We start from the raw sequence: 27189 nt of genomic DNA, 5'->3' as shown, positions 1-27189 counted from the left end.
CAAGGAAGCAATGGCTAATTGCACTTAAAAACACTGGTCCCTGGCTACTTACCGTTTCCCCAAAAATAAGACCTAGCCAGATAATCAGCTCTAATGTGTCTTTTAGAGCAAAAATTAACATAAGATCCGGTCTTATATAAAAGACCGGGTATTATATTACAGTAAAATAAGACCAGGTCTTACATTAATTTTTGCTCTAAAAAACACATTAGAGCTGATTGTCCGGCTAGGTCTTATTTTTGGGGAAACATGGTAGGTATGCCTCCTATCTCCCTTCTAAGCAAAGGGATTTTGTACTTATTCAGAGCAAAAACTTTAACAACCAACACAGGAATAGTTCCTATGACTAATAAATTTTATTTTCTATATAGTGAAATAGCAACATTTCATTATTCTTCAAATTACTTCATTTTACCAATATTGGTAGGCCCTGCTCAAACACACTTTAGATACATAAAAAACTTAAATATTTTTATCTCCCTAGTACCTGACAATATCTTCAACTTAGGAAAGATGAAAGATGGGTTCTGGCTGTTTAAGAAAAAATGTAAAACTCTACATTGAAATAAAGCAGGTCTGCCTTTTAATAGTTACAAGGATTTAGATGTAATACTCCAGAAGAAAAATGTCCATGACAGTTTTTCTGGAAAATTCATATAAGTAGTGAGGCTTCTAGAGTTAGATGTGAAATAAGTTACAAATATTTTAAAAGAAATCTTAAAAGTTCATGGCCAGTTTCAAGAAAGTAGGACTATTTGGGGTGAGGCGTCTGAAGCACCAAGCTTCACCCAGCAGTAACCAGCAAAGGTAGACAGACTTTTAAAGGGACCGGACAGCTCTTGCCTTTATAGAAGACATTATTAAACAGTAAGAGTGCACTCAAATAATGTGTCAGGCACCAAACCCCACAGAGAAATGATGACCGAAAACAAGTAACACTCAGGCCACTAAGAAAACCACCCGTACAACCCTCCACACAGATAACCAAATGAACCAGAGGCTAACAAGACAAGAAAAATCTTCATTTACTACAATTTCAGAGAAATCACCCTCTTTAATGGAATCTGAATCTTCCTGAGAAGCCACAAGGACGGCCGTTGTGCGCGGGAAGCAGGCATGACCCCGAAGCTCAGGCCTTCCAGGGTCTGCTCGGTGCAGCTCCCACTGGACCCAGCATCCCGAAGCTTTCCACCCAAGAGGGCACACCGATGGGCCATCTCGAACAGCACGGTGACACTGGGGTGTTCGTCCACTCGTGCACGCTCTGCTGGGCCTCATCAGGCAGCACACACACTTGTGTCCCGACATGGAGAAGTAGAAGACACAAGAGCCCCCACCTGTGCATTCAGGTGTCAGTGTCCCATTAAGTTTCCTTCTCTGACTTTCCCTCAGTGCCTCCAGAAGGATTTCCAAGGTCAAAATGATCACTGACTATTCTGAATACTTTAACCAATTAATCAAAATAACCAATGCTTAGTATTTCTGCCCAGACCTTTTCAACATAAATCACTATTTGAAAAACAAAAATGAGCTAAAGAATGAATGCCCACCCCATCCTTTGGTGGGTCTCAATTGAAAAAAGAAAAATGCATCATTCACACAGACATTTGGAAATGACCGACTGGCTCCCTCTGAGAGGACCATCTAAAACGGGGAACATATGGCATAAATGAAAGGAGCAGGAAGTGCGTCAGTAGAATGAGAAGACATAAGCTCAGAGACTAAACCAGAAGTCTGCGATCTTGGAACAAGCCCACAAAGTCAGTTGAGCTGGTCAAAGACTTTCTCATTCTTAAGTGATTTCCCATTTTTTTCTCAGTTATTGCTGAGAAGCTAAGAAGAGTTCAGGAATATTTTGTTTAGAGTCATTGTAACATCCAAACTGCATATTAGTTTAACCAAAAATTGCTGCATTCTTAAATTCTCTATGTTGACCCATCATGCATCCTAGACGTGCCTTTTCCCATTATGAACGCAATCTCTTCCACCATGGTGCCCACTTCCTGTTTGCACTGGCTCAGGTTTCGAAGAGTCTGTTGAATGCAGGTCCAATTTCTGCGATCATGTCGGTGGTGGTGGTGGAGCGGCCGTGCTTCTGGAAGGCTTGGTGGTTGCACTGCCTTGTGAGGGCACATGCGCCCAAGGCAGCCACAAGGAAAGGGCTGAAACTGGAGGGCAGAGGCATTAGCAAGGTGCTGCTGACGCGGGAAGTCCTTGCCTCCATGGCTGCATCGGACACCAGGGGCCAGAAGCCACCAAAGGCTCTCATTTCCTTCCTGTTTCTGCCCTGAAACCTCAAATTGGCAATTTCGAGTCTGATACACCGTTGAGGCATAACAGCTTTATTACTGTTACAATAACCATTAATCCCGATATTGATATTCCCTGACAAAAGAGAATCATATAAAAAATACCTATCTATCTGGAGAAAGGTTAGAACACAGCAATTTTCCCCTAGTGAACACCAGACCAGGGCTTACTGGTTCTAGTTTAAAGTGCTCTTTAGTGCCCAGGATGTGAGCGAATATTCAGGATCTAAGAACACAGGTTCTTTACCATTACTAGACTCCCGCTATAGCACCCCTCCTTTCCATGTGCATATGCCCAGCTGGGTGCTCCCTGCCTGCCAGGTGTGCTGCAACCTCACGGGCCCAACATGCTTTACCAGGTGTCAGGCAGGACCCCATCCCGGGACATCCCACCCCAGCATGTGCAGCCATCACTGTCACCATGACGGTGTCAAAGCCCACGCTTAGAATTCTGCTGCTGCTTAAAGAAAACTCACATCTTTCAGGATACCATTCACTGTAAGCTCTACGCCGCCTGCATGTTTTCTAGTTTAATATTTTGTGTTACAGAGGGTGCGCATCAGACCTCCCAGAACAGTGTTCTCAAACGTGGCTGCACCTTCGAGTTAACTGGAGGGCTTTAAAAGCTAGGGAAGCTCCAGAGCCCATCGGCATCGACTAATGGGGAGGGCCCAGACATTTTACAGTGTAAAAGCTCCCCAGGCAAACGTTCTGGGATCAACCCCTGTCCTGGGATTTCTTCCACATCACTAACACCCGTATTTCATTTGGAATGTTTTCAAGCAGTTACTTATGAAATGTACGTGCTACTAAAATGGCTTACGTAGTTAAAAAATTTCCCAGTAGGACAGATGAAGATGTGGCCATACCCATTTGTTTTCTCAGGTCCGGTATGGAGTGCCCAGTGCAGCAGGACTCCCAGGGAGCCCGAGAGGAGGTCTCCTTGCCCACCACACCTGCGGTTACTGCCCGGCTGGCTGCACTCAAGCACTGCAGACAAAAGCAAGACAGGCGTTAGAGTGGGTGGCTCGTCTCTGCTCACAGGGTATTCCAGGGCATCCGTGGTGCTTCCTCATTTGTTCTAACAAGGAAGCGTCTCTTCTACAGGAGAGGAAACCAAGGCAGGCAGAGCTCGGACTGCCCCAGAACCATGTTTAGTATGGTGATCAGTGGAGACACTTAGGACTCAGACCCGCCGAGGAATCTTTGGGAACAGAGATCAGAACACAATGGCACAGCACAGGCCGGCCGCAGGCCTGCAGGCTCTGAAGCCCACATCCACCAGGGCATCTCACACGAATCCACCTTCAAGGAGTCGCACCCAGTGCTAGCGTCCCTAGTGGACTTGGCCGGTAATCATCAGGACTTCATTTATGCTGTATCAGAAGAAATTTCTATTTCTTTGGAAAATATATTGAAAACAGGTTGTTATATGCTCTGAATGTGTTAGTCCAGAGCACCTTCCAGCAAAGAAAGAACCCAAAGGTTTTAGGATCCCTGACAACACTGCATTTCCTGCCCAGCATGTGACAGACAACGTGAGTGTGTGAGCGCACACGTAACTAAGGACGCCTTCTGTTCTCTGCTGGCCGAGTTCCATGACCTAGTCAGCACCTCTACACTTAGGCGACAGTTCTTTGTGGTAAATTCTCAGAAAACTGGTGTGCCTTTTGCCTCCTGATCAGATTTTTAAGGGAGCATTTCTGTTTTCAGCGAGTTAGAGATGTTGTCCAGTCTCTGGTGAGGAGCCTCACTGCGTGGACACGAGCCAGTGCTGACGCTGCGTCTCCGCCCGCACCCCCGTCTGCTCCCACTCAGCAGAGCACAGGCTCCCACGGGCGAGTAACTGGAAGATGCCACAGGAAGTGCCTGGTGAGTCTCACCACTCGTGTCAGCTGCTAGGACTTCTTCACTTTCCAGCCCTTTTTATAAAATAGGACAAGATGTAGTAAAATATTCAAATCATAGCATTTATGCTGTAGGCAAGATGGAGGTGGCAGGTCCAGGACCCTGGAGCAACACCTGCTGTCACAGCGCCTTCCCCTGCGCTGCTGCTTAAAATCCTAACAGACCTTGAGCCTCTGCACCTGGTATCACCCAGGGTCAGCACGTGCCTGCCGCTTCCCTTTGCAGAACAGTGAGAAATGAAAATGGACTTGGAAGACGCTGTGTTTAACAAACTTATCAGAAGTCCCTGTGGGGACACGCGATGCCTATGTGTGCGTGTGTGTGAGCCACGAGTGACCGTGTGTGACACACTGAGAACACAGCACCTGTACACGCGTGAAGGCGGTTTTCTTTGGCCTTGTACCCGGCACGGCCACACTGGCTGGCTTCACGTGGTGTGAAGCCCAAGGCCACTCACCCTGTTCGCCATCGGAGATCACATCCTGCTCCCCTTTCTGGACCACGGTCACATTCCCCAGGGCCTGGCTGAGCCTCAGCACAGCTCCACGGCGATCACCACTGTCCACAGGGTCTCTCAGCTACGACACAGGACACCAACAGACAGACACGCTGTCATCAGACATGTGAAATGAGCTCACAAATGTGGACACACTGAACGTCCCGCCCCATCCATCCTGATCCTCTAAGGGGATCCCCCAGGCACCTGATGGCTGAGTTCTTCCCCCCCGCCCCCCCCACAGACACGTGCCCTCCATCCACCAGGTGGAAGGAGGCCCAAGGTATCATGGACAGCAAGTCCCCCAGGCGATGCCAACAGGGCTTGAGGCAGAAATACTGCTCCGGTGCGTCTCCTGCCTTGTCAGACCAAAGGTAAAGAACACTGCTCACGGCTGGCAGTTTAAAGTTTGCAGAAGTGATGAACTTCAAATGATAATGCACTAGTATCTGTGGGGCACTTGGTGTGTAAGGACTCAGGGATGTACACACATTACTTCATCTCATCCTCACAGATCCTATGAGGCAGATGCCATTGTTACCCACATTTCACAGACTACAGGTAACGCAGGACAGGAATGGAGTGACCCTCACAGAATACACAGCGGGAGGGGCTGGCTGACCCCAGAGCCTACCACCCCACCTTTCATCCCATCAAAGATGCACCGACTGGAAGATGCCCATCCCATAAGCCACCAAAACCAAATAAAACCCAAACCACCGTTAGCATGTAAAAGAATGTGCACCATAGAAAAGCGTGCATCTGCTCGCCCGCCATCTGCATTCTGTCCCTGCAGATGCACCCGCGGGACCAGTGGGCACAGACCTGCACAGCATGTCGCCCACCCCTCCTCAGGATGCGGAGGACGTGCGCCTGGTCTCTCGTGGTCAGCACTCACCGCAGCTTCAGAGAGTCTGCTGAACTCCACGTGGTTGGGCGTGAGAATGGCCTTCCGGTAGCCTTGGATGAGTGTCAGCTGCTGAGCGATCAGCCACAGCCCATCCTGCACAGAACAAGGACTCCCGTTTACTGCACGATCTTGGGGGCTTGGCTGTAAGGAGGGGACAGGAGAGGAGCGGCCACACTCACTGCATCAATGACGATGGGGACACCTCTGGCCTTTGACGCTTCTAAAATGCCCTGTGAGAAAAGGAAAAGCCGTCACCTATCAGAGGAATTAAAAGAAAACACAGCAATTCCTTGAATTTCCACATCAGCTCATCAACAAATAGAAAATAGTTAAAGTAAATGCATAAAACAAACGAAAATTCCAAATGAACCGCCGGAGTCCCTTTGTGAGGCAGAGCACAGGAAACTGAAAACAAACCCACGGGCGACATGACCAGCACTGGGTCCCAGGTTAACCCAGGAAGCCCTACCCCAAGCTAGTGTCTCCAAATTTCCCACAGATACTAATCCTCACGATGAGAGTTAAAAAATCTAACGTCTTAGGAATTCCCCAAATCATCAGCTTTTATGTATTTTTCATAACACTTTGTGTTTTTAAAAAAATGAGTGACCATATTAATAAACAAAATCACTTCTCTCTGAAAAGGTTATACTAAGTTTCAGAGATTTTTTGCTAATATACATATTAGCAAAAGAATGAAATATATATATATATACACATACACATATATACTTATATATATGTGTATTTATAAATAAAATCAACATACGGTTGCTTATTATTATGAACCAGCATAAGATTATACAGATACAGAGAGTGCCAGAAAAACGTATACACATTTTAAGGAAAAAACTATTAAAATTGTAATACAATGAATGACACTAGCATTCCTTTGATTAACGCCACCTTTTGAGCAAACGTCATACTACATATTGCTACTGTAATTCAACTCAACTTTGAAAAGTAACACACAGACAACATCTCTTAAAATATATACATTTTTTGGCTCCCCTAGTATATTGTAATAGCATGTAAAAATGATCTCTACCTGCTGATACAGACACTTGATAATAGAAAACATTAAAAGAGAATAACAAAACCAAAATAAATGGTAAGCAGAAATAACTTACAACATTACAAGATAAATCCACATATATTTAACTAAGTTACCATTCTGAAAATGCAATGTGAAAGCCCACAAAGTGCCCTGCCTGACTGACCGGCTCAGTGGTCCTTTGCTGACACCGCTCAGAGCTCTGGGAGTGTTTCCAAAAGCCCCTTCAAATGAGGGTCAGGGTATGGGCGCTTCGTGGAAGCTTATTACCTTCTTTAACAATGAAGATACTCTGCTTGCCTTTAGTTTGGCTTTATTGTTAAAACTAACTTGGCTCTTGCCAATTCAGATTTTTCAATCTCTGGTCTCGTGTTGCAGTGTTTGCCTTCATCTAGCACCTTCGTCTCTTTGTACTTTCCCTCTTAAAGTTCTTACAAAGCACAGCCTAAAGTGAATAGTCAAACACTGGGAAATGTGAGTCAACACAATGGCCAGTATTTGAATAACGTAACATCACAAAACATGGGTTTCCTGGCATGGTTAAGAGCACTACACAGAATCACGCATCAAAGTCACCCATGTAAGGGACTGATTTGCTTCCATCACTCAGAGGATTCATATGAAGTACACAGTGCATTTAAACTGCATTTGCAAGGATGGCTGATGTCAGCAGCAGTCGGGCCATGAATACACACTTATAACAAGGCAACAGCTCCAAGTGAGACCGGCTGCTGATACCATCATGACATTCCAAAATGGCATCTGCACCCACCATCTAGTTAATAATCTAATCTAAAATAAGAATGACACAGAAATGAACGATCTACACCCAGATCAGAAAAGTTTGGAGGATGGATGAGAAGCAGTGCTTTGTCTCCAATAAGACACACCTAAAATAAAATAAGGAGCATGCCCCACCCCCGTGAGACCAGGCGGAAGTGAGAAGGAATGACAGCACCCCACAGCAGAGTCCTGGCAATGGCAGCCTGTTGGTGGCACAGTAAAGTGCTATAGCTCTTAGATTCAGCAACAGACCTTGTAGAAATTTATCCTAAAGAAACTACCCAAAAGAAATGGACAAGTATGTATACAGAAATGTTTAAGATATCATGAATATCGAATATAGTAAGAAAATCTGGAAATAGCCTAAATGAACTCGTTAAATACATTATTGTATACTATGATGTAGCTACTAAAATATTTGAAAGATATTAAAATGTATGATATTATAAAATATAATGTACCAAACATAAAATATGTAATGTAAATAAATATAAAAAGCAAATAACTCACATGGAAATGCATAGGACCCAGAATAGCCAAAACAATCTTGAAAAGAAACAAGTTTGAGGGCTTCACAATTTCCCCCTTCAAAACTTACTGCACAGCTAATGTAATTAACACGTTGCGTACGGCGGGGTTTAAATCCCTCATGAAGATTCTCGTGATCCGCACGCAACGTGTTAAGACTGCGGTATTGGCACAAGGATGGCTATACCGGCGGTAGGAACAGAAACGAGAGCCCAGAAATAAACCCTTACATTTATGTCACCTGATTTTCAACAAGGATGTCCAAACAATTCACTGGAGGAAAAGAATCTTGAACAAGTGGTGCTGGAACAATTGGATATCCACTTGCAAAAGAATGAAATCAGGCCCCTTCCTTACATAAAAATTAAAGTAGACCACAGACCTAAATATAAGAGCTAAAACAATGGTGCTCTTAATATATAGGAGTAAATCTTGGGTTACGCACAAAACCTTCTCAGATAAGACACCAAAAGCATAAGTGACAAAAGAAAAAAATAAACTGAACTTTATCAAAATTAAAAATCTGTGCTGCAAACTATTAGGTTGTGCAAAAGTAATGAGGTTTTTGCAATTTTTAACTTTTTAAACCGCAATTACTTTTGCACCAACTTAATATCAAGGAAATGAAAAGACAACTCACAGAATGAGAGAAAATATTTGTAAATTCTCTCTCTCATAAAGGCATTGTATTTAGAATATACAAAGAATTTTAAAGCTCAATAATAAAAAGACAAGCAATGTTTTAAATGGGGAAAGGATATGACACCCTGGCAGTGTCGGAGAATGCCAGGCAGAGAACACACAGACACGGGCTGCCATGTAGTCTGTCCTCTTTGTTTTCCCTAATTTTGGCTGGTATTTGTTTCAACTTTTTGAGGATAAAAAATTACTTTCATGTTTTTTAGATTAAGGCATGCACAAAATGAACTTTCAGTAATAAAGAATAGCATAAATGATCGATGAAAAGGTAAATGAACGCAGATGTGCACAGGAGCGTGACTAGGGTCTCGTGCCCACCCCGCATCACCGAATGCCTGGCCAGGCTGTGTGTTGCTGGTTTTACCTCAGAAGGATGGCAGGGAAGTCAAGCCACCAACCAAGTGCCTTGTGCTGCCTGAGGGCCAGGGTTTTCTAGACCCAATGAGCACCTCAAGAAGGTTGGAAAAGCACCAGGTTAAGAAATCAGACTAACAGAGCTTTCAAGAAGACCCCGCTGACAACACAAAGCTACAACCAACAGAATACCATTTGTGCTTTTACCTAAATGTACAACTTACCGCAAAAGTAGTTGTTAGAGAAACTCTCAGAAATACCCTCCCCCACTCGGGTCACCTGTGACAGTGACTCTGACTGTCCCTGCTGTAGCGTATACTGTACCTAACTGGGCACTGTGCAAAGCATTTTATAAAATGTGGCTCTCAGTAACCCCTGGGGGGTGCAATCACCCCTTTACAGAAAAGGCACAAGGCCCAGGAAGCTGAGCAAGCTGCCAGGGTGCCCAGCAGGAAGGAGATGGTGACCCAAACCCTGGCCACTGCTAACGCTGCTCAGTGCGGACGCTGGACTTTCCACACCTAGTGTGCTTCACACATAAACACCAGGGTGACAGCATGAAACATCTGAGCAATTCCAGTGACTTCCCTCTGCGACAGCATGAAAAAACCAGTGCCCCAAGAGTAAAAAAGAGATTCCTTCAGCCCAGTTTTAAGTTCATTACCACCTTTTTGCCTAGTTCCTCCTCCATCCCCCAAACCAAATTTTGTCCATCTTAATTATTCCATGAAATTAGCACACAGAACACTAAACAGTAATTTAAAAAGATAAAATAAAAGGTTTCTGTTCTGACATCCCAGGAAAGACCTGTTTAGTGATTCTATCTATTACCTTGACATTTCCAAGAAGAACGTCATCTCTCCCGAGGCCAGGCCCCACGACCAGGGCATGCAGTCGCGGCAGCCACTGCTCCACTTCACGAACGGCATCAGGGCTGTCACTGAACAAGGAAAAGAAGGGCAGAACACTTTACTTAAAATTGCATTTATTTGTTTATTAATGAAGGCTCAAAATACCAGCATGGGCCAGAGAGCTGTGTCCTACACAAGTAGACTGAGTAACAATGGCTTGAACAGGAGTGTGTGTATGTGTGTGTGGGAGGGAAAAGGCAGAAAAAGGGGGGAAAAATAGATGGTGCACATCCATTAGGAATGACACACACACACACAAAAACAACAAAAAACAAGACTCATGAACAAATTTTTAAACATGTTAGAATAAGCTACATACATTGTGGCTAATTTCAAAATAATCTTTGCCAGTTTTTTCCCATCACATGGGAGTTCAGCAGTGTAGACTTTACACACTCAGACTGTCCCCTACATCAGACACACTGGGGAAGTCATCCAAGAGACCTCTGTGACCGGTCCCTCTAAAACATCAAGAATGCCCTTCTTTAGAACAAGACCTGACAGCTGTACAGGATTTTGTTTTTTCACAACACCTTCCTGTTCATTATCTTGTTTCTCAGACTCTTAGAACCTACTCTATAATGCTTTGCCCCCCTGTTCCCCCCACAAGCCGCCCTTGTTGAGGTCACCGACGATCCCATTCTGTGAGATCCAACCGCCCATTCCTAGTCCTCCCCTCTGACTACAGAGAAACGGGCCCTTCTCGAACAATGTGCTAACAGTTCTTCAGTCGACCCCAGGACAGCGCTCCTGCCCGTCTGCTGCCAAACGGGTGCCTCACGCACTGTGCGTCCTCAGCATTGTCTCGTGTGTAAACACCGTGCACACACTATCACCTCCCAGAGTCACACCTTCCCTAACCGCCCTGTTCCTATCCGACGCTGACCAGTCACGTCTGCTTGGATGTCTAGGACGCAACTAAGCACGTGCCCAAAACCCAACTAGAGATCATCCCCCCACCCAAACCTGCTCCCCCGTTTCCCAAGCTCATTAAATGACAATTTGCTCAGGCCAAGCCCTGGGTGGCATTCAGGACCCTCTTTTCTTTGAATACCACATCCCACTAGTCAGCAGATCCTGGGGCTGTACTTACCAAATGTACCCAGAATCTAACCCAGTCCTGTTTCTGCCCCATCGCATACCTCTCACCAGGACCTGACAATAGCCTCCTAGTGGGACCCCTGCTTCCACCTTGGGTCCCAAGAGCTTGTTCTCAACACAGCAGCCAGACGAGACTTTTAAAACATAAACCGGGCCCTGTCCCTGCCCTGCTCAAATGCTTCAGCAGCCTCCTCCTCATTTACGAGAAAGCCAAAGCCTTACCATGACCTTCACAACCTGCAAAGCTTGGCTCCGAACCTCTCTGGTCAACCCAACCCATGCTGAGCACCCCCGAGCGTTTCCCAAAACCCCTGCAGCTTGAGCTCCTGCACCAGCTCTTCCCTGGGTACGGAAGGGCCTCCCCGCCCTCCCGTGTCTGCAGAACACGCTCCCTCCCCATCTTCAAACCCTGACTTGAATGCCACTCTGCACCCCGCCCACGCTCATCCGCTAAGACTGCACCCACGGCGCACGCAGCGCCACTGCCTGGCGCCCTCGCTCCTCCCCTTCTCCCCGTGCTCCTCCTCACCCTCTGACACTGTCGTTTGTCCGGCTCCGGAGCTGCGTTGCCCAATACAACAGATAACAGCCACACGTGGCTTTTAAACTTAAAGTAAAAATGCTGTTCCTGGGCCCCACTGGCCGTATTAAGTGCTCAGTAGCCACATGTGTTCAGCAGCCACAGTGCTGGACAGCACTAAGGGAGACCATTTTCATTATGGAAGAAAGTTCTAGGGCACAGAGCTATCCTAGAAAGGAGGCCACACGGGAGCAGGTGTTTCTGTCCTCTCAGTTCGATGCTGTCCGCGTGGGGCCCAGGAATCTGCGGAATGAGTGAAGCGCTTGTCACCAACTGACGCCCTCATCCCTGCCACCCGCGCCCTGTCCACAGACCTCTCCTGGGCCTAGGAACCCCAGCCATTTCCGACAGGCCACAGGGGCTCGTCCTGGGCGTGTCAGCCTGGTGCTCAGACCTCATCCCACGCTGGCGCACATGGCTGTCTGTCTGTCTTCTTCTGACAGCAGACAATGAGCTCATTAGAGTGTTCTCCTTTCTCCTGCAACCACCTAACTACCAAGGCCCGTACCAAGCTCCTTAACACAGGCCCTCAGAGTCCACGTGAAGACACCACACAACCAAGGAGAGTCGCTGCAATGAAACACCCCACATGCGGCCCCACTCACAGAATCGGGTGAACAATCAGCTCTGGGCTGTACGACTTGATCACAGGTGCGGCCTCTCGGGTACAGAACACGTGGGATAAATCTGCACCCTAAGAAACGAGTACAAGAGGCTGACTTAACGTGGGACTCGCTCAAAAGACACCCAAACTGGTTTCAGCAAGAGCCACTCACAAGATATGTGATGGTCAACCATTCACAGTACACAGCACTACCCGTGAAAGAAAAATATCCAACTGTAGCAGGTAAGCTACAGCTAGGAGGTTTAGGAGGAGAAGGCGTAACATAAGAAAAGGCCTGGAAATAAAGGTGACCTTTGCTGCCACCTAAGAGGCAGGTCCCCCAGACCAGCGCAGGCTGTCCCACCTTGGGGCTTCATGGGAAGCAAGCAGCACACTTCACATTAACTGCCCACGGGGCGGTCAGGACTTAATCAAAAGGCTCGGGCAACTGCCACAGTCAAAAGATGCCATCCGCTTAAGCTAGGACTGAAAAGGCCACTTCGGTCAAGTACAATTCTCATAAAACTTCAGTTTAAAAAAATGAATTCCAATCCAAGTTATTTTATCACTGCACAAGAGGTCAGGATACATTTAAAGGCATTTCTCTTATCCTGAAGGTGTTAGATTTTTATCGGAAAACATTTGTTTTAATCATATTTAAATAACCCAATTCCTTACTAGAAAAATCCTAATAAAGAAGCTATAAGTAAACATACCACTTTGAGAGCTGAGATTGCTGCAAAATAGGGGGCTCCAGTGTACCTGAAAAGAAGACATTTACAGTCAAAAACTTCTGAGAATGAGGGAAGCACACCAGGTTTATCAATAAACTATATAGAGATGAAGCACCCCGCACCGGCCCAAAATCCCGAGTAGGTGCTCAGTAAATGTTCAATAAACCAGAAAAGACCTTTGTGCTATGTCAGGAGAGGCAAATTCTGGCTCCCCGTGACAGTGGGATCCCTGTAATGGGTATGTCAAACTGAAGGCTTGAGGTGATGGTTTTAAGAATTCATACATATGTTGAACTTATTAAATTGTACATTTTAAATATCTACAATTTACTGTGTATCAACTAGACCTCAACAAACCTGTTAAGGAATTAATCTCCTAGTATAACATAGTTCAGCAAGGTTGCCAGATTTCTATCACCAAAAAAAAGAAATAGCATTTTTCTATATTAGGAATGACACTTCTATATTAGGATGACACTTCTCTCTAAATTAATCGTCATAGATATAAAAAGTACCTTACCAGAAATGCACACATTTACAAATACAAGAAAATACAACACCATATAAACAAAACTGGGGTTTTTGTTAGCAACGAAGATGGGGATTTATGTTACAGAGAAAAACCCCAAAATTGAAGGTTTAAGAAGACGGTGAGTTTCGTGAAGGTGTCTGCCAGGAGAGAGAGTGTGCCTGAGGTGACCAAAGGCCAGGGCAGCCCGCACTGGACAGGACCCACGGAGCAGGACCCGTTCTCTGAGGGCAAGAGTAAGCAGAAGCAATGGTCGTCTTGATCTCGGGCCACACAGACACCGAGGCCAAACAAGAAGAGACTCTCACACTTCCCCCTGGCTCCCATCCTATGGGTCTACAACGACTGGAACTCCACTTTTAAGATCATTTCAAGCACAAAAGGAAAACTCTTGAACTTGGCATCAGATGGTGACTGTACTTTTATGTCAATTCCAAGCAGTGAAGCTTTGCTAGCCCAGGCAAAACAAACCGGGGAAAATGTGTAGTGCGCTCTACAGAGCAGGGCCACCAACACACCAGAAATGCCAAAGGACAAGGCATGCAAGAGACACACACACACACACATTCTCTCTCTCTCACCCCACAACATGAACACAAGTCCCATTAACAAAAGAAATACACTAAAATAACACAAAATAGGCTGCCTACTGGACGAGTAAAGGCTGCGAATACCCACAGGACGTGAGGGGAACAGGTGCCTGTTGGTGGCAGCACACACTAGTGCAATTCTGGGGGGAGAACAATTCGTGACGCTCACCAACATTTTTAAATGTCTATGTACTCTGCTCCAGTAAACATTCTTCCAGGAATTGATTCCTCAGATATAACCACATGGGTGCACAGGAGATACATGTAAAGGGATGCCTACAGACATATTGTTCATTGAAAAAAAGAATCGAGGTAACCAACTGCCTATCAACAGGGAACTGGTTAAATAAATTATGGCCCATCTGTACAATGAATACCATATACCCATTCACCCACTTGTAAAGAATCAGTCTATATGAATCAACATGGAAACACAAAGTAAAATGAAGTGCAAACATAAATTGTAGAGGTATACCAGGTAGACTCTAAATGTGAACAGGTTTATTTCCCTTATTAAAAAGAGCAGTCACTGTCATATTGGGTAAAGAAACAAAATCTCATTACACATTATTTATGGTAAATGTACCTAACTATATGATAAACCATTAAAAATATAAGACTAGGCAAAAAGCACATACATGCAAACACAATGTAAGCAGAAACAGAAATACTAACCAAGGTCAAATTTAATTCGAAGGCATTAGGAATCATCTACAAACATGGACAAATGATAAATCTTTATGTATCAAACAACACAGCAGCAAAACATATAAAACTAGAAGAGCGAACAGGCCTTAAAAAAAAGCTGGGATCTGTCAAATTTCATAAATGACTTCCAGGAATATCTTTATTTAATTAACAGAGTAAACCATACAGATCCTCATTTCAAGAGTAATACATGCTTATGGTACGAGTCTAGTCAATTCAGAAAAGTACAAAATAAGAAAAAATAGTCTCATTCCCTGACTACAGGCGAAACCTTAACACTGACACACACCACTGAAGAGCTCAATCAGGGCCCCTGAGAGTTTCTCCTATTCAAACAAAAAGGTCATGATTAAAAAATACCAAGTGTCATAATATCAGACCACATGTGGAAATGATTACCGAGGTCCAACCAGACAGATGGATGAACGAATGGATGGCTGATAGGTAGGCAGCCAGCCAGATAATAGAGACTGATTGTTTAAATACCAACATTTTCCATGTCACTTACTCTTGGCTGCCTCCAATGATGCCTATTCTTCCATCTTGCCCTTTGTGCTTCTTGGTAGTTAGAGGAGGTATAATATTTCTCACCAGCTTTAAAGTATTTTCCATATCCTCTATCGCTTGTGCTTTATGCAGTGAAAATGTTCTTTTTAAAACTGAAAAAAAGAAAATGAAATCACTGAGAATGGCAAACATCTATCAGTATATATAAAAAACAGAAACTTAAACAAAATAGCCCATTAACCGAAATACTTCCCCAAGCTGACTTAACATGAATACTACAGATTTTCATCCAATGGTTTCATTATTTTATTTCTGTAAGCAAATAATATTCAGAAATTACAACACAACAATAACACGTATATACCAAGTTTGTTTTTGAAACATATCAGACGTTTTGGAAGTCCATTTCATCTTTCAGAAAGTTTTTTTTAATGCATCATTAATTAATAAACTACAAATATTTTATGTCAATCTTCCTTTAAGTTTATTAGGTCTCTTCTTTGAAACTGGAAAAGCAACCTCCCATTTGTTACCTTCCACTGTCATATTCAAGTCTGACAGATTCATATTATTCCCAATTTAATTTTCCACTCCTATTTCCAACACTTGATTAGATACTAATTAAAAACCTCAAAACTGCACTCTAAATATAGAACATATCTTACATTAGGTTCAAAGGCATTTAAATTGTCTCTAAACAGCTAATATGAATTGGCATCTCTTGAAAACAAGGCGCCCAATATTTTTATCCTTCCAGTTAGCAGCTGAGAAAAATTAGACATGGGTCACAAGTTCAAGTGAAGATCAGAAACTGGCTCAGCTCGATATAGTAAAACAGCTTTACCTTTAATTACACTCTAACAGTTTTACTTTTTATTCAACAAAAGTATTCAAGTAATTTTCTTTAATGAGTAAATGCCCCCTTAGCTGATACTTGTATATCAGATGCTTAGACCTCAAAATGTAAAGGGAATATTAATTACTGTCAACTCAAACACCTTTCACCTTCTTCCAAACCAAACCAACACAGGATTAAAACTCACAACAGAAGCACTGTAAACCTTTGGCCAAGCAAAAGCGCAACCAGGCTTGCGCAACAACCAGTACCACTGGCTGGTCCCTGTGCCCCTGACGTCTTTCCTCTTAGCCAGTGACACAGCTGCAGTACTGTCCCCCACCCTGACTCAGAGCCAGGCTGCAGAAGGCACGGAGCCAGCAGAGCAACCTACTCTCTCCTCCTCCCCCGAAATTCTCAGCTCCCCAAATGCCAGTCCACACCCCGAACTCCCAGACTTCCCACTGTCTTTTTGCCACAGTTGCTGTGAAATGCTCTTTCCCGGTGCTCCCTCACGAGCTGCAGGAAAGGAACCAGGGCTGCTATAATCAGATTTAATGACAGCATCACTGACTGCTAATGAGCAATCTATGCAGTCATGAACATGCTTGCTATGTATTTGTTTCAAACGTGAACATATCCAGCTTAACAACATGACTGATCAATACAAGAATATCAGAGGATGGTCACTCTTTCAAATTTCCCAGAACAGAAATACAGCTGCTTTTTAAAGTCTAGAAATTGTAAAGATAGAATCCAGACTTACCATTCACTCAAGGGTTGTTCTGGGTTCCTTACTATGTTTTGGGTTTATCAGACATCGTCACTCAGCCCCACACAAAATATCCCTAAAACCACCCCACCACCTTCTGCCTACACAGAATGTGGTACAGCTCCCACCTGTGGCTTAAAGAGAGGGTCTGCATGTTTTCATGTTGGACCCCCACCGTCAACTGACTGAAACTGATTCTGGCACAACATAAGACACTCAATAAATGTTTGACGAATTAAAGGCATCTTGATTCACTCTCATTAACAGTTTATCCTTCTTCTACAATAAAGAAACTGAGGCATAGAGACAGACCTGTGAAGATGCCTCGGTCCGTAATGGATAAGCCAGGGCAGAAGACACCATTTTATTAAAATGCTGCTATTCTAAGGTAAAAGAAATCATTTTTCTTTAACCAAATATTCACCCCCATCAACCAAAAGATAAGTCTAATCCTTCTCAAATACTTTCTGAAACTATTTGGGAGGGGGAAAAAAACAATTACAGTTGAGAAGTACAGCATTTTCATTTTTTAATTGGAACTCTATGAATGCAAAGTAAACTACACACTGCTCACCAGTGTTCTGTCCCCTTCACCTAAGATGCCTGTTAGCGAAAGGGCCAAAGAAAGGTCAATTCAATTTCCCTACTTCACACTGAATCTCAGTTTAAGCTGGCTTACTGACACACACCATTTGGATTTATCCACAGAAATATTTAAAAATAAACATCAAAGTTCTGAAGGTTAAAAAGGCCTGGACGAGAGATAACTTAAAATTTATCCTGTTAAGTAACTTTGTCTTCAGGACAATTCTGAGTCTGGAACAACAGGTCAAACTGGTCTGGTTTTTGTTTTAAAAAAGTGTGGCTGAGGAAGGCTGGATAATTACATAGATTTCTTAAGCCTGGGATTGGGCTGTTTTCTAGAATTACTTGCCACTTTCAACTTTCTATGGTACCAATGCTTCTTTCTGCCAAACGTGCTTTAAATTAATGTGAACCATAACCAATTCGGAGCGCCTGAAAAGCAATCTTTTAGTTAACTAGGACACCCTGAAACTAGGATGGGAAGTCAGAGATCCAGGGCACCCGCCTTTTGGTAAAAGTTCAGTAAGTCAGTCTAATAATGAAACCTCAAGCAACCTCAGAGAAATCTTGCCAACTAATCAGTGTGTGAATTTAAGACACAGCTACCAATAAAAACTCTGAATAAATTGGTGCCCAGAAGCCGCTCTGCGGCTGGTGTGACTGCAGGGAGGTGCAGAAGCGGAGGGACCCCTCACTGCTCCGCAAAACACGTGGACCTGTGATGCCTAAAAACAAAAGGTCAGAAGTCCGTGACGATTATTCTCGCCACGTCCGGCCCGAGGCTGTGGGAAAGCGCCCAGCCCGGGAGGCAGGCCGCCGACGGGTACCTGCGTCCAGCGGCGGCCCGTAGAGCGCGAGCGCGGCCGACAGCAGTGCGACAGCGGCGGCGCCGGCGGCCGCAGCCCCGACGCCCGCCCGAGGGGCCATGTCCAGGAAGGCCGGCACTGGTCTTACCTCGCTGGCAGGCCCGGACTGCCACCCAGCAAGGACCCACAGCCATCGGCGGACTTCCGGGCTCCCGGCCGCCCCCGCCGGAACTAGTCTGGCGGACTTCCGGGCTCCGGTCTGTCTCCGCGCCGCTGCCGGAAGCGGGCCGCCAACCCACAGTGGTCTGGGATTCGGCCTCTCTCCATCCTTAGACTGACCTGCACTAGTCGTTTGTGCTCGCACATGATTGACAAGCTGGATGCCCAGCCCGGCCAGGGCCCCAGCTTGTTCTCTGGAGTTTTGCTGCCAGGCAGATTACGGAATCAGGATGAGTCTTAATGGTTTAGGGTCTGGGTTGCTTTCACCGTTCCTTTTTGGGGTAAGGGGCACTATAGAAAATAATTGAGGTAGGTAGCTGCCCAGTTGACAGGCGGTGCATTTTACCATTTCAGCTGCCTACACCGTAACTAGAAAGCCACAATGGAAAAGCTTTATTTTGTTCTGAACTGCGTGCTCAGCATCCAGAACGTGGCACATAGTAGGTGCTCACTCTTTGTTTGTTGATATATAATTTACGTAATAATAAAATTCACAAATTTTAAGTGTACAATTCTATGAATATTAACAAATGTAAATAATCACGTAACCACATTCATGATCTAGAACATTTCTATCAACACACCCAAATCATGGTTTTGATGCTATTATAAGTGTTATTTTAAAATTTTTAATTTTTAATTGATTATTGCTCGTGGAAATACAATTGATTTTTATATGTTGACATTGTATCCTATGAATCTTCTTTACTCAGCTATGAAGTTGTGACGCATAAGAGTTGGCACTGCCTACCATATAGCGTTGTGGTGGAAAGAAGTAAGAGAGGGTATGGAGGTCATTGGACACCGACCTGCTTCATTGTATTAGTATGATTTGTCTAACAAAGCCAAAACAACAGGAAGGGAAAGGTAACCAGTCCAAAATGTATGTGCCCTTTTCATTTCTTTTACATCAACTCTGAAATACACACATTTGGCCCATCTCTCTGGCAACCTTCACCACCTTTCCAAGATGTCCTTCTGGGTGCTCTTGGCCTGCAGGCTGCTGGCCTCATCAAACCAGGCTAAGAAATAGATCCAAGAAAGATCAATTGGAACCCAGATCTTTTACTGTTCTGAAGGTGAGATAGCACGTTGGAAAATATTACAGAAAACCTCTACATATATTTTTTAGTATTTACCCACAAATCTGAAAAATAGTTAAAGCGGGAATAATCTATAATTTTTCAATTAAGCTTGAATGGACCAGAAGTAACATAACAGTGACAACTAATTTACATTACTATTAATTTAATTACGTCAGTGGAAGCAGCTGCTTATCATGCCCATTAGTAAGTGGGTCCAATTTGAGATCTGTTCCTTGTGACAAAGCAGAATAATAATAACCTATTAGTAATTTATAACCTATAATAATCTATTATTTTAGCTTTGCAATGAAGAGGAACATGATTAAAGAATATAGCCAGAGAAAAAATAAAATTTATTTCCAGGATCAGCAAAATTTTGTTTTTACACTTTAGGAAAAACCAGTCAGGCTCAAGTAGATTTAGTTTCTCTAGGGGCTTATTTGAAATGCAGAAGCACAAAGGTCCTTATTGTTATGTATAAAAATTAGACTTAACGTCTGTTTTCTAAGTGATTGCTATAATTCAACATCTTTCTTAAAAACACAAATGAAACAATCGATTAAAATGTTGATGCTGTTATTGATCTGCTTGGCTACGAGCAGAACACTTGTCTTCTCAGTCAGCTTGCAGCATCAGCGGGAGGTTTGCGGTGATGACCGGGTGTGGATGAATGTTGAACTTCACCCTGTAATTTTACCGCAACCTCTTCTTATACATTAGTTTGATGGGGCCAGGGAACAAAATCTTTATCAAGATTTCAAATGATTAAAGAACTGCTCATATTTGTCACATTTGCAGAGGGTACTGTGTTGAGTATTCTTATACATTTTCTCCTACATAAAACTCAAGAGCATATTTCTCCATTCTTTCTCCCTGCATTTGCCAAAAGAAGCCACAAGGAATGGAACCTAAGATCACGGAATTCACCTATGGATCCCTATTCAGGAAGTTAGGTTGAGAGGAAGTAAAATATCTAGCTCTGTGTGTGAATGTGTGTGTGTCTGTGTGTGTGTGTGTGCTCTTCTATATTATGTATGTATCAACCACCAATCATGGAAGTGATAGGTTCTTCTTGATAGCTGTAATCTCAAAGACTTTAGAAGGCCCACATTTTCAATGAAAACCTTTTATATAATCATAACATGGAGGGGAAAAGTCTAGGTTGAGTCTGGATATGACATTTCTAACCCCAGCAATAGCTTTGAGAATTTGGGTTGTAGAGTTTTCATCACCAAAAATTCAAATATTTGGATTAGATAAATTTTAATGTTTCTGTCAGCTCTAGAAATGTGTATTTGATCTAGTAATACATTTGCTTATATTTTATCTTTTATTTAATTTGCACCTTTTATGTCTTGTTTTAAAGTCCTCTAAGAGGAACAATAATGGGCTTGGGGGTTGTCAATGACCTAGGATTTATGTAAAGCATGTCCCAAATACCTCCCTTATATATTTTTGAAATTGAAGTTTTTCTCCAAAATAAAATTAGAGAAACCTCCTGGAAGGGTGGCCATGTGATGTCACCTCATTGAAAGCCAGGTATAGCCTCTATACCTAAAACACACAGCCTCCATCAACCTCAGGAATTTATCCACTTGGCTAGATTAGTCCTTATTTCTCAGTTCTCCTTGGTGGATGGTGTAAGAGAGGAAAAAATCTTTTCGATTGCCTTCTTAGGGTAGGGGCCTATGAATTAGACTGACGAAAGACAGATTAACAGGAGAAAAGACATACAAATTATATTTGTTAGTATTTTCATAAAGGAAGGCCTTCATAGAAAATAAATGAAGACCCAAAGAAGTGATCCACTTAGGGTGTAAAGGGCTCATACATCATTTTGACAAAAGGCAAATTGTGGACAAGTGAACAAGACAAAAATAACAACGTTTGGGATTCTAGGGAGAGGTGAATATATGGGGAAACTAATGAAAGTGAAGGGTTATTCAGTTAGGTTTAGTTAATGCCAATGCGTCTTGGCACCGTCTCCGGTGATAAAGATTGTCCTTCCCTTCCTGGTATGAGAGGGGACCCATACCTTCAGAAGGGAAATACATTTCCTGCTTTTAGACGGGGGAAGAGCGGAGACCTATTGTTTATTTTTTTATTTTTTTTTAAATTGGGGAATATTGGGGAACAGTGTTTTTCCAGGACCCATCAGCTCCATGTCAAGCTGTTATTTTCAGTCTAGTTGTGGGGAGGGGGGAGAGCTATTCTTGTGTCTGCTGTTTCTTAATTGCCTTTAACACAAAATAATCTTATGTCAAAGTTACATATTTTGGGATGGAATATTCTGATCCCCTTTAATTGTGTAATATATCTGGAAACTGAGACTTCAAGAGTGCTGTCTACTAACTTTCTGCGATGATGGAAATCTTCTCTATCTGTGCTAGCTGATGTGGTAGCCCCTAGCCACATGTTGAGGGCATGAAATGTAGTGCAACTGAGGGGCTGAATTTTAAATTTAATTTACCTTAAAAAGGCACATCTGGCTAATGTCTACCATACAGACAGTAGTGCTATAGAATATTAGGAACTTAAACAAATGGAAACATTACATTAGCTTTGAGCAACAGAAATTTCACAGTGTGTTATATCAGGCACTATACCCAATACTTCAAGCCACCTTTCATTGGGGATGTTGCTTTTTAGTTTACTTTAATATTTACCTGGGGTGCCCTCTACTGTCTCTAGGATGACTATGTTTTGAAATGTCTATGTGAGCAACTTTGGATGACAACCAGTTCTATAAACTCTGCAAATTAGCTCAAAACTCACCATTGTTATCAGATGGTTCTGTAGTCAGATCTGATCCTTAAAATTTTATTCAAGTAGAACTTCTGCTGCAGATAAGGTAGAAATGAACCCAGGAGACAATTATAGAATTATACTTGGTAATGAGAGGAACATAGACCTTTCCAGATTCTTGATTCACCATTGTCTCTGCCAAATCTTTTCTTCCTGACAGGTAATATCTTTAGGCATCGCTAAGAGGTGATGTCTAATGTTCACACTTATATTCTGTGTTATGGTGAAGATAACCAGGGAAGCCAGGACTAGATTTGTACAGGTCTGTGGCAGGTGTGGGAGAAATGGCACGTGGTCTTGAAAATGAGAGCAAGGAATTTAAGTCCAACCCGGGAAGTGTGGAAATCTAACAGAATCTTAAGGAGAGGATTAGAACCTCTGTTTGATTTGGGAACATAACAATTTTATGGATTTGAATAATTTCCTATAGTTGATCGAGGGGCAAGTAAGAGAGAGAGAGAGACAGAGACAGACACCAGGCTGGATTCTGTTTAGGGGATATGATACTATTAAATTCAAAACGATATTTGGCATTGTTAACACTTGGGGAGAAAAAAATGATGCAAAGTTTGTGGAGGGAAATCATTTGCTTACCCAGTAGTCAACATGAAACACTAAGTAAAAATTTGAGCATAAAGTTTTGTTACCCTCCCTCTAGGGGGACGTGGAGAACACTTAGAAAACATGAATAACAAGGATGTGGCATGTGGGCTTAGGTCGTGAATGAATATTTCAGAAAAAAAGCACAGAGGAGAACAAGAACACAGTTTCTCTTCACCTCAAAAGGCCAAGGAATGAATCTTATAGGAGTGATCTGTAGAGCAAGGAATATTTGGAGCTTTGCTTCTGCAGAAATTAAGAGGCATTCTAGGTTGTAGGCTGTTGCCTGATTAAGTTTCTAATCTAGCCCATCATGATATGGTTATGGCTGTAGATTTAATTAGATGGTTTGGGGGCAGAATAAATATGTCGAAGGCTACTTAACTCACTTCAACAAGTATGTATTAATTGTTTATATGCATACGGCACCTGCAAGGTTCCTGGCCTTGACTAGTGTAGATCTGGTGGACCCACCGCAGGGTGCCCACTGCCTTGGGTGGTAGGCTGTGGGAATGTCAGGAAAGGAGGGAGAATAGACAATGTTGGCAAATTGCCCAAGAACAATCTCGTCCTCCTTTCTGGTTAGCATATACGTGATTATGCACTTGACTTTGGAAGGTTGGCTCTCTTTCAAGTCTGGAGGTTAATCCAGGCTGATCTAACCTGAGCACTGCGGTCCCATGTCCCTTGATGATTTTGATGTGTCAATGATGCAATCCTGGTCACTGTATTGTGAGGGAGGCTTCCAGGAATGAGTTCTCAGCTCTTACAGAGACATAAATGGATGCAGTGTAGTCTTTACATAAAACCTAGGCCAGGGGAAGCCTTGGGACCCTGAGGGCATCTGGGTCTTCAGTGACGCTGACTGCCTGTGAGGTGAGGTGACCAGCTGTCTAGTTTGCCCATGACTTTTCCAGTTATAGCACTAAAATTCCCTATTCCACATGCGGCATTGTGCTGAGGATTTACATATATTGTTTTCTTTCCTCCTCACAAGGATTCTTTTCTTAAACTTTTTATTTTGAGATCATTGTAGATTCACATGAGGTTATAAGAAAGAATGCAGAGAAATCCCCCATACTCTTTACGCAGTTTCCCCAATGGAAACATCTTGCAAGACTCGTACAATATCACAACCTGTATATTGACATTGATACAGTCGAATATAGAACATTCCATCATCACAAGTATCCCCCTGTTGCTCTCTGATAGACACACCCACCTCCCTCTCACCCACACCCCCCCTTAACTCCTGGAAACCACTACTCTGTTCTCCGTCGCTATGATGCGTCATTTCAAGAATGTTCTATAAATGGAATCTACAGTGTGTAACCTTTGGGATTGACTTTTTTCACTCAGTATAATTCCCTGGAGATTCATCCATGTTGTTGCATATATCAATAGTTTGTATCTTTTAATTGCTGAGTAATATTCCCCGGTATGGGTGTATCAGAATTTGTTTAACTATTCACTCATTGAAGAACATCTGGGTAATTTCTAGTTTTTGGCTATTAGGACTAAAGCTGATATGAACATTCATGTACAGGTTATCATGTGAACATAAGTTTTCACATCTCTGGGATAAATGACCAAGAGTGCAGTGGCTGGGTCGTATGACAGTTGCATATTTAGGTCGGTTTTTTTGTTTGTTTTAATGAAACTGCCAAACAGTTTTCCAAAGTGGCTGTAGCTAGTCTGCCTCCTTCTCTTACCTTCCAGAGTCTTCTTATATTGTTTTATATATAGTACCCAAGGGTTTTAGTTGTACTTAGTGGGGGCGCAGCCCACCATCTTCTGCTACAGGTATTTTTTAAGATAGATGTTATTCCCATGTATGTTCGTTTCCCAGGGTTGCTGTAACAGAGTACCACAAGCTGGGTGGCTTAAAATAACAGAGATCTATTGTCTCACAGCTCTTACATCTGGAGGCTGGAAGTCTAGAATCAAGGTGTCAGCAGGTTCATACTCTCTCTCTCTGACACCTTTAAGGATATTCTTCCTTGCACCTTCCTAGCTTCTCGGGGTTGCCGGCAATTCTTGGCATTCCTAGGCTGGCAGCTGCATCATTCCAATCTCTGCCTTCATTGTCACAGGGCGTTCTCCCTGTGTGTCTGTGCTTTCAGATGGCCTGTTCTTATAAGGACAACAGTCATGTTGGGTTAGGAATCCATACTGTGACTTCATCTGAACTTTGCTAATTACATCGCAATGATCTTATTCCGGAATAAGGAATCCTAGCATCTGAGATACTAGGTGTTAGGACTTTAACATATCTTTTTTGGAAAGTGGGGAGTAGGGGAGAACATAACACCATAGCACCATGTTACTGCTGAAGAGAACGAGACCCAGATAGCAGAAAGTGGCAGAGCTTTGGTTAATTTATACACCTTAACCTCTCTGGGCTTGCCTCTCTCAGACAAATAATAAAAAAATATATTAACTCCATAAGAAAAAGGAGGACTTAGAAGCTGTGCCAATGGGTCAGTATTAAAGTTCGATTTGTCTCTCTTCGGTTGACTTCACTTTTGTACACAGTGTCCAGACTTGCTCTGTGGCTGCTTTCCAAGAGTTAGCCCACAGATTCACTAGAGAAAGTATTACATTTGCACTCTAAGCAGCTGCTTTCTACAGTGTTGAGGATTCTGGGACTAGGCCCAGAAATCAGTCTGACAGAGATTTGGGGTAGTGCTGCTTTCATCCACAAGGCGGGCTGGTCTTAAGGACAGTGTGATTAAATACGCCCCTATTACCAACACTAGTGTGAGTGCAAGAACACACCTGGAACTTAGATATTTGCAAACAGGGGTTCTGCTCCTACCGTGTTTCCCCAAAAATAAGACCTAGCTGGACCATCAGCTCTAATGCGTCTTTTGGAGCAAAAATTAATATAAGACCCAGTATGATATGATATGATATGATATGATATGATATGATATGATATGATATGATATGATATGATATATGATATGATATGATACCCAGTCTTATAGGAAAATAAGACCAGGTCTTATATTAATTTTTGCTCTAAAAGACACATTAGCGCTGATAGTCCAGCTAGGTCTTATTTTCGGGAAAACACGGTTTGTAAGAGTGGGAGAGATGGATCTGATAGATCCATAAAAAAACAGCTGTGATCCGATACTTCCCTCCTGGACATCAGGCTCCTGGGTTAGGCTCACACTCTAATTTTAGCTCAGTGTCCATCTTTAAGCTTCTAGAACACAAGTGAATATATATTGAAATTTTCCTTTGCTAGTCTTTCTGTTATCGCCTAGATCTCTTAGAACACTCTGTTCAAGCCCGGAAATGGGCTGTTGGCTCCTGGTCCAATTGCTGAAGTTGGATGTGCCTTTCCTGTCCCAACCTACCTCTCTCTGGATTTCCTACAAAATATTGCTTTCTGCACTCTGTGACGCATCTCCCTGCAGTTAAAAGCTCTGTTAACCACAGGCTAAATTGGAACTCTTTTGAAAAACATTCTTTTTCCAACATTGAGCTTTCTTTCTTTGTTTCTTTGTTGTTTCTTTGTTGTTTCTTTGTTCCTTCTTTCCTTCCTTCCTTCCTTCCTTCCTTCCTTCCTTCCTTCCTTCCTTCCTTCTTTCCTTCCTTCCTTTCTTTCTTTCAATCTTACTTTTAGTAATATTAGAAACAACACTCTGTTTATTTTTGAGTAAGAAGGTGGTGCTTGTCATTTAACCCAATATAGAACCACACCCATTGGTGTTCGCTTTGCAGTGTTTTACTTTTATTTTTTTTCATTAAGATTTTTTTTTTTTTTTTACTGGGGAAGGGGAACAGGACTTTATTGGGGAACAGTGTGTACTTCCAGGATTTTTTCCAAGTCAAGTTGTTGTCCTTTTCAATTCTAGTTGTGGAGGGCGCAGTTCAGCTCCAGGTCCAGTTGCCGTTGTTAGTTGCAGGGGGCGCGCCCACCATCCCTTGTGGGAGTCGAGGAGTCAAACAGGCAACCTTGTGGTTGAGAGTCCACTGCCCCATGTGGGAATCAAACTGCAGCCTTTGGCATTAGGACCACAGAGCTCCAACCGCCTGAGCCACCAGGCTGGCCCTGCTTTGCAGTGTTTTAAATAACAGTTGATGTGTTAAACCATAATCATGTATTTAAACCAGTTTTAAAAGCAATAAGTCTGTTACAGATAGAAGAGAAATGAAGGAGACA

At 43.2% G+C, this 27189-nt stretch overlaps 1 protein-coding gene across 4 annotated transcripts; it reads right to left on the bottom strand.

Annotated features, from left to right (window-relative positions):
* Nucleotides 1-560: 560 nt before the first annotated feature.
* Nucleotides 561-18548, bottom strand: NAXD (NAD(P)HX dehydratase). Of its 4 annotated transcripts, none has more exons than XM_074329520.1 (11): nucleotides 18452-18511; nucleotides 15547-15617; nucleotides 15307-15457; nucleotides 12954-12999; nucleotides 12239-12327; nucleotides 9873-9981; nucleotides 5803-5853; nucleotides 5612-5716; nucleotides 4675-4795; nucleotides 3179-3299; nucleotides 561-2168 (listed from the first exon to the last, which is right to left on the bottom strand). In XM_074329520.1, the coding sequence occupies exons 3-11, from the start codon at nucleotides 15408-15410 to the stop codon at nucleotides 2018-2020; spliced, it is 897 nt and encodes a 298-aa protein (XP_074185621.1). In that variant the 5' UTR covers nucleotides 15411-15457; nucleotides 15547-15617; nucleotides 18452-18511; the 3' UTR covers nucleotides 561-2017. The 4 variants fall into 4 exon arrangements, with proteins under 4 accessions (XP_074185621.1, XP_074185622.1, XP_019586635.2 ...); XM_074329521.1 differs by having other exon boundaries at nucleotides 18325-18461; XM_019731076.2 differs by lacking the exon at nucleotides 15547-15617 and having other exon boundaries at nucleotides 18452-18548.
* Between the last annotated feature and the right edge of the window lie 8641 nt (nucleotides 18549-27189).

This window comes from Rhinolophus sinicus, linkage group LG04, assembly GCF_036562045.2.
Source record: "Rhinolophus sinicus isolate RSC01 linkage group LG04, ASM3656204v1, whole genome shotgun sequence".
NCBI lineage: Eukaryota > Metazoa > Chordata > Mammalia > Chiroptera > Rhinolophidae > Rhinolophus > Rhinolophus sinicus.
This window is presented reverse-complemented; position numbering and strand designations above follow the sequence as displayed.

Coding starts and splice junctions, on each gene's coding strand:
- NAXD (XM_019731075.2), bottom strand. CDS start 18,424: ATGGCCCCTCGGGCGGGCGTCGGGGCTGCGGCCGCCGGCGCCGCCGCT. Junction 12,328..12,953: donor CAATCTCAGCTCTCAAAGTG/GTATGTTTACTT, acceptor CTCGTTTCTTAG/GGTGCAGATTTATCCCACGT. Junction 5,717..5,802: donor TCCCCATCGTCATTGATGCA/GTGAGTGTGGCC, acceptor TGTTCTGTGCAG/GATGGGCTGTGGCTGATCGC.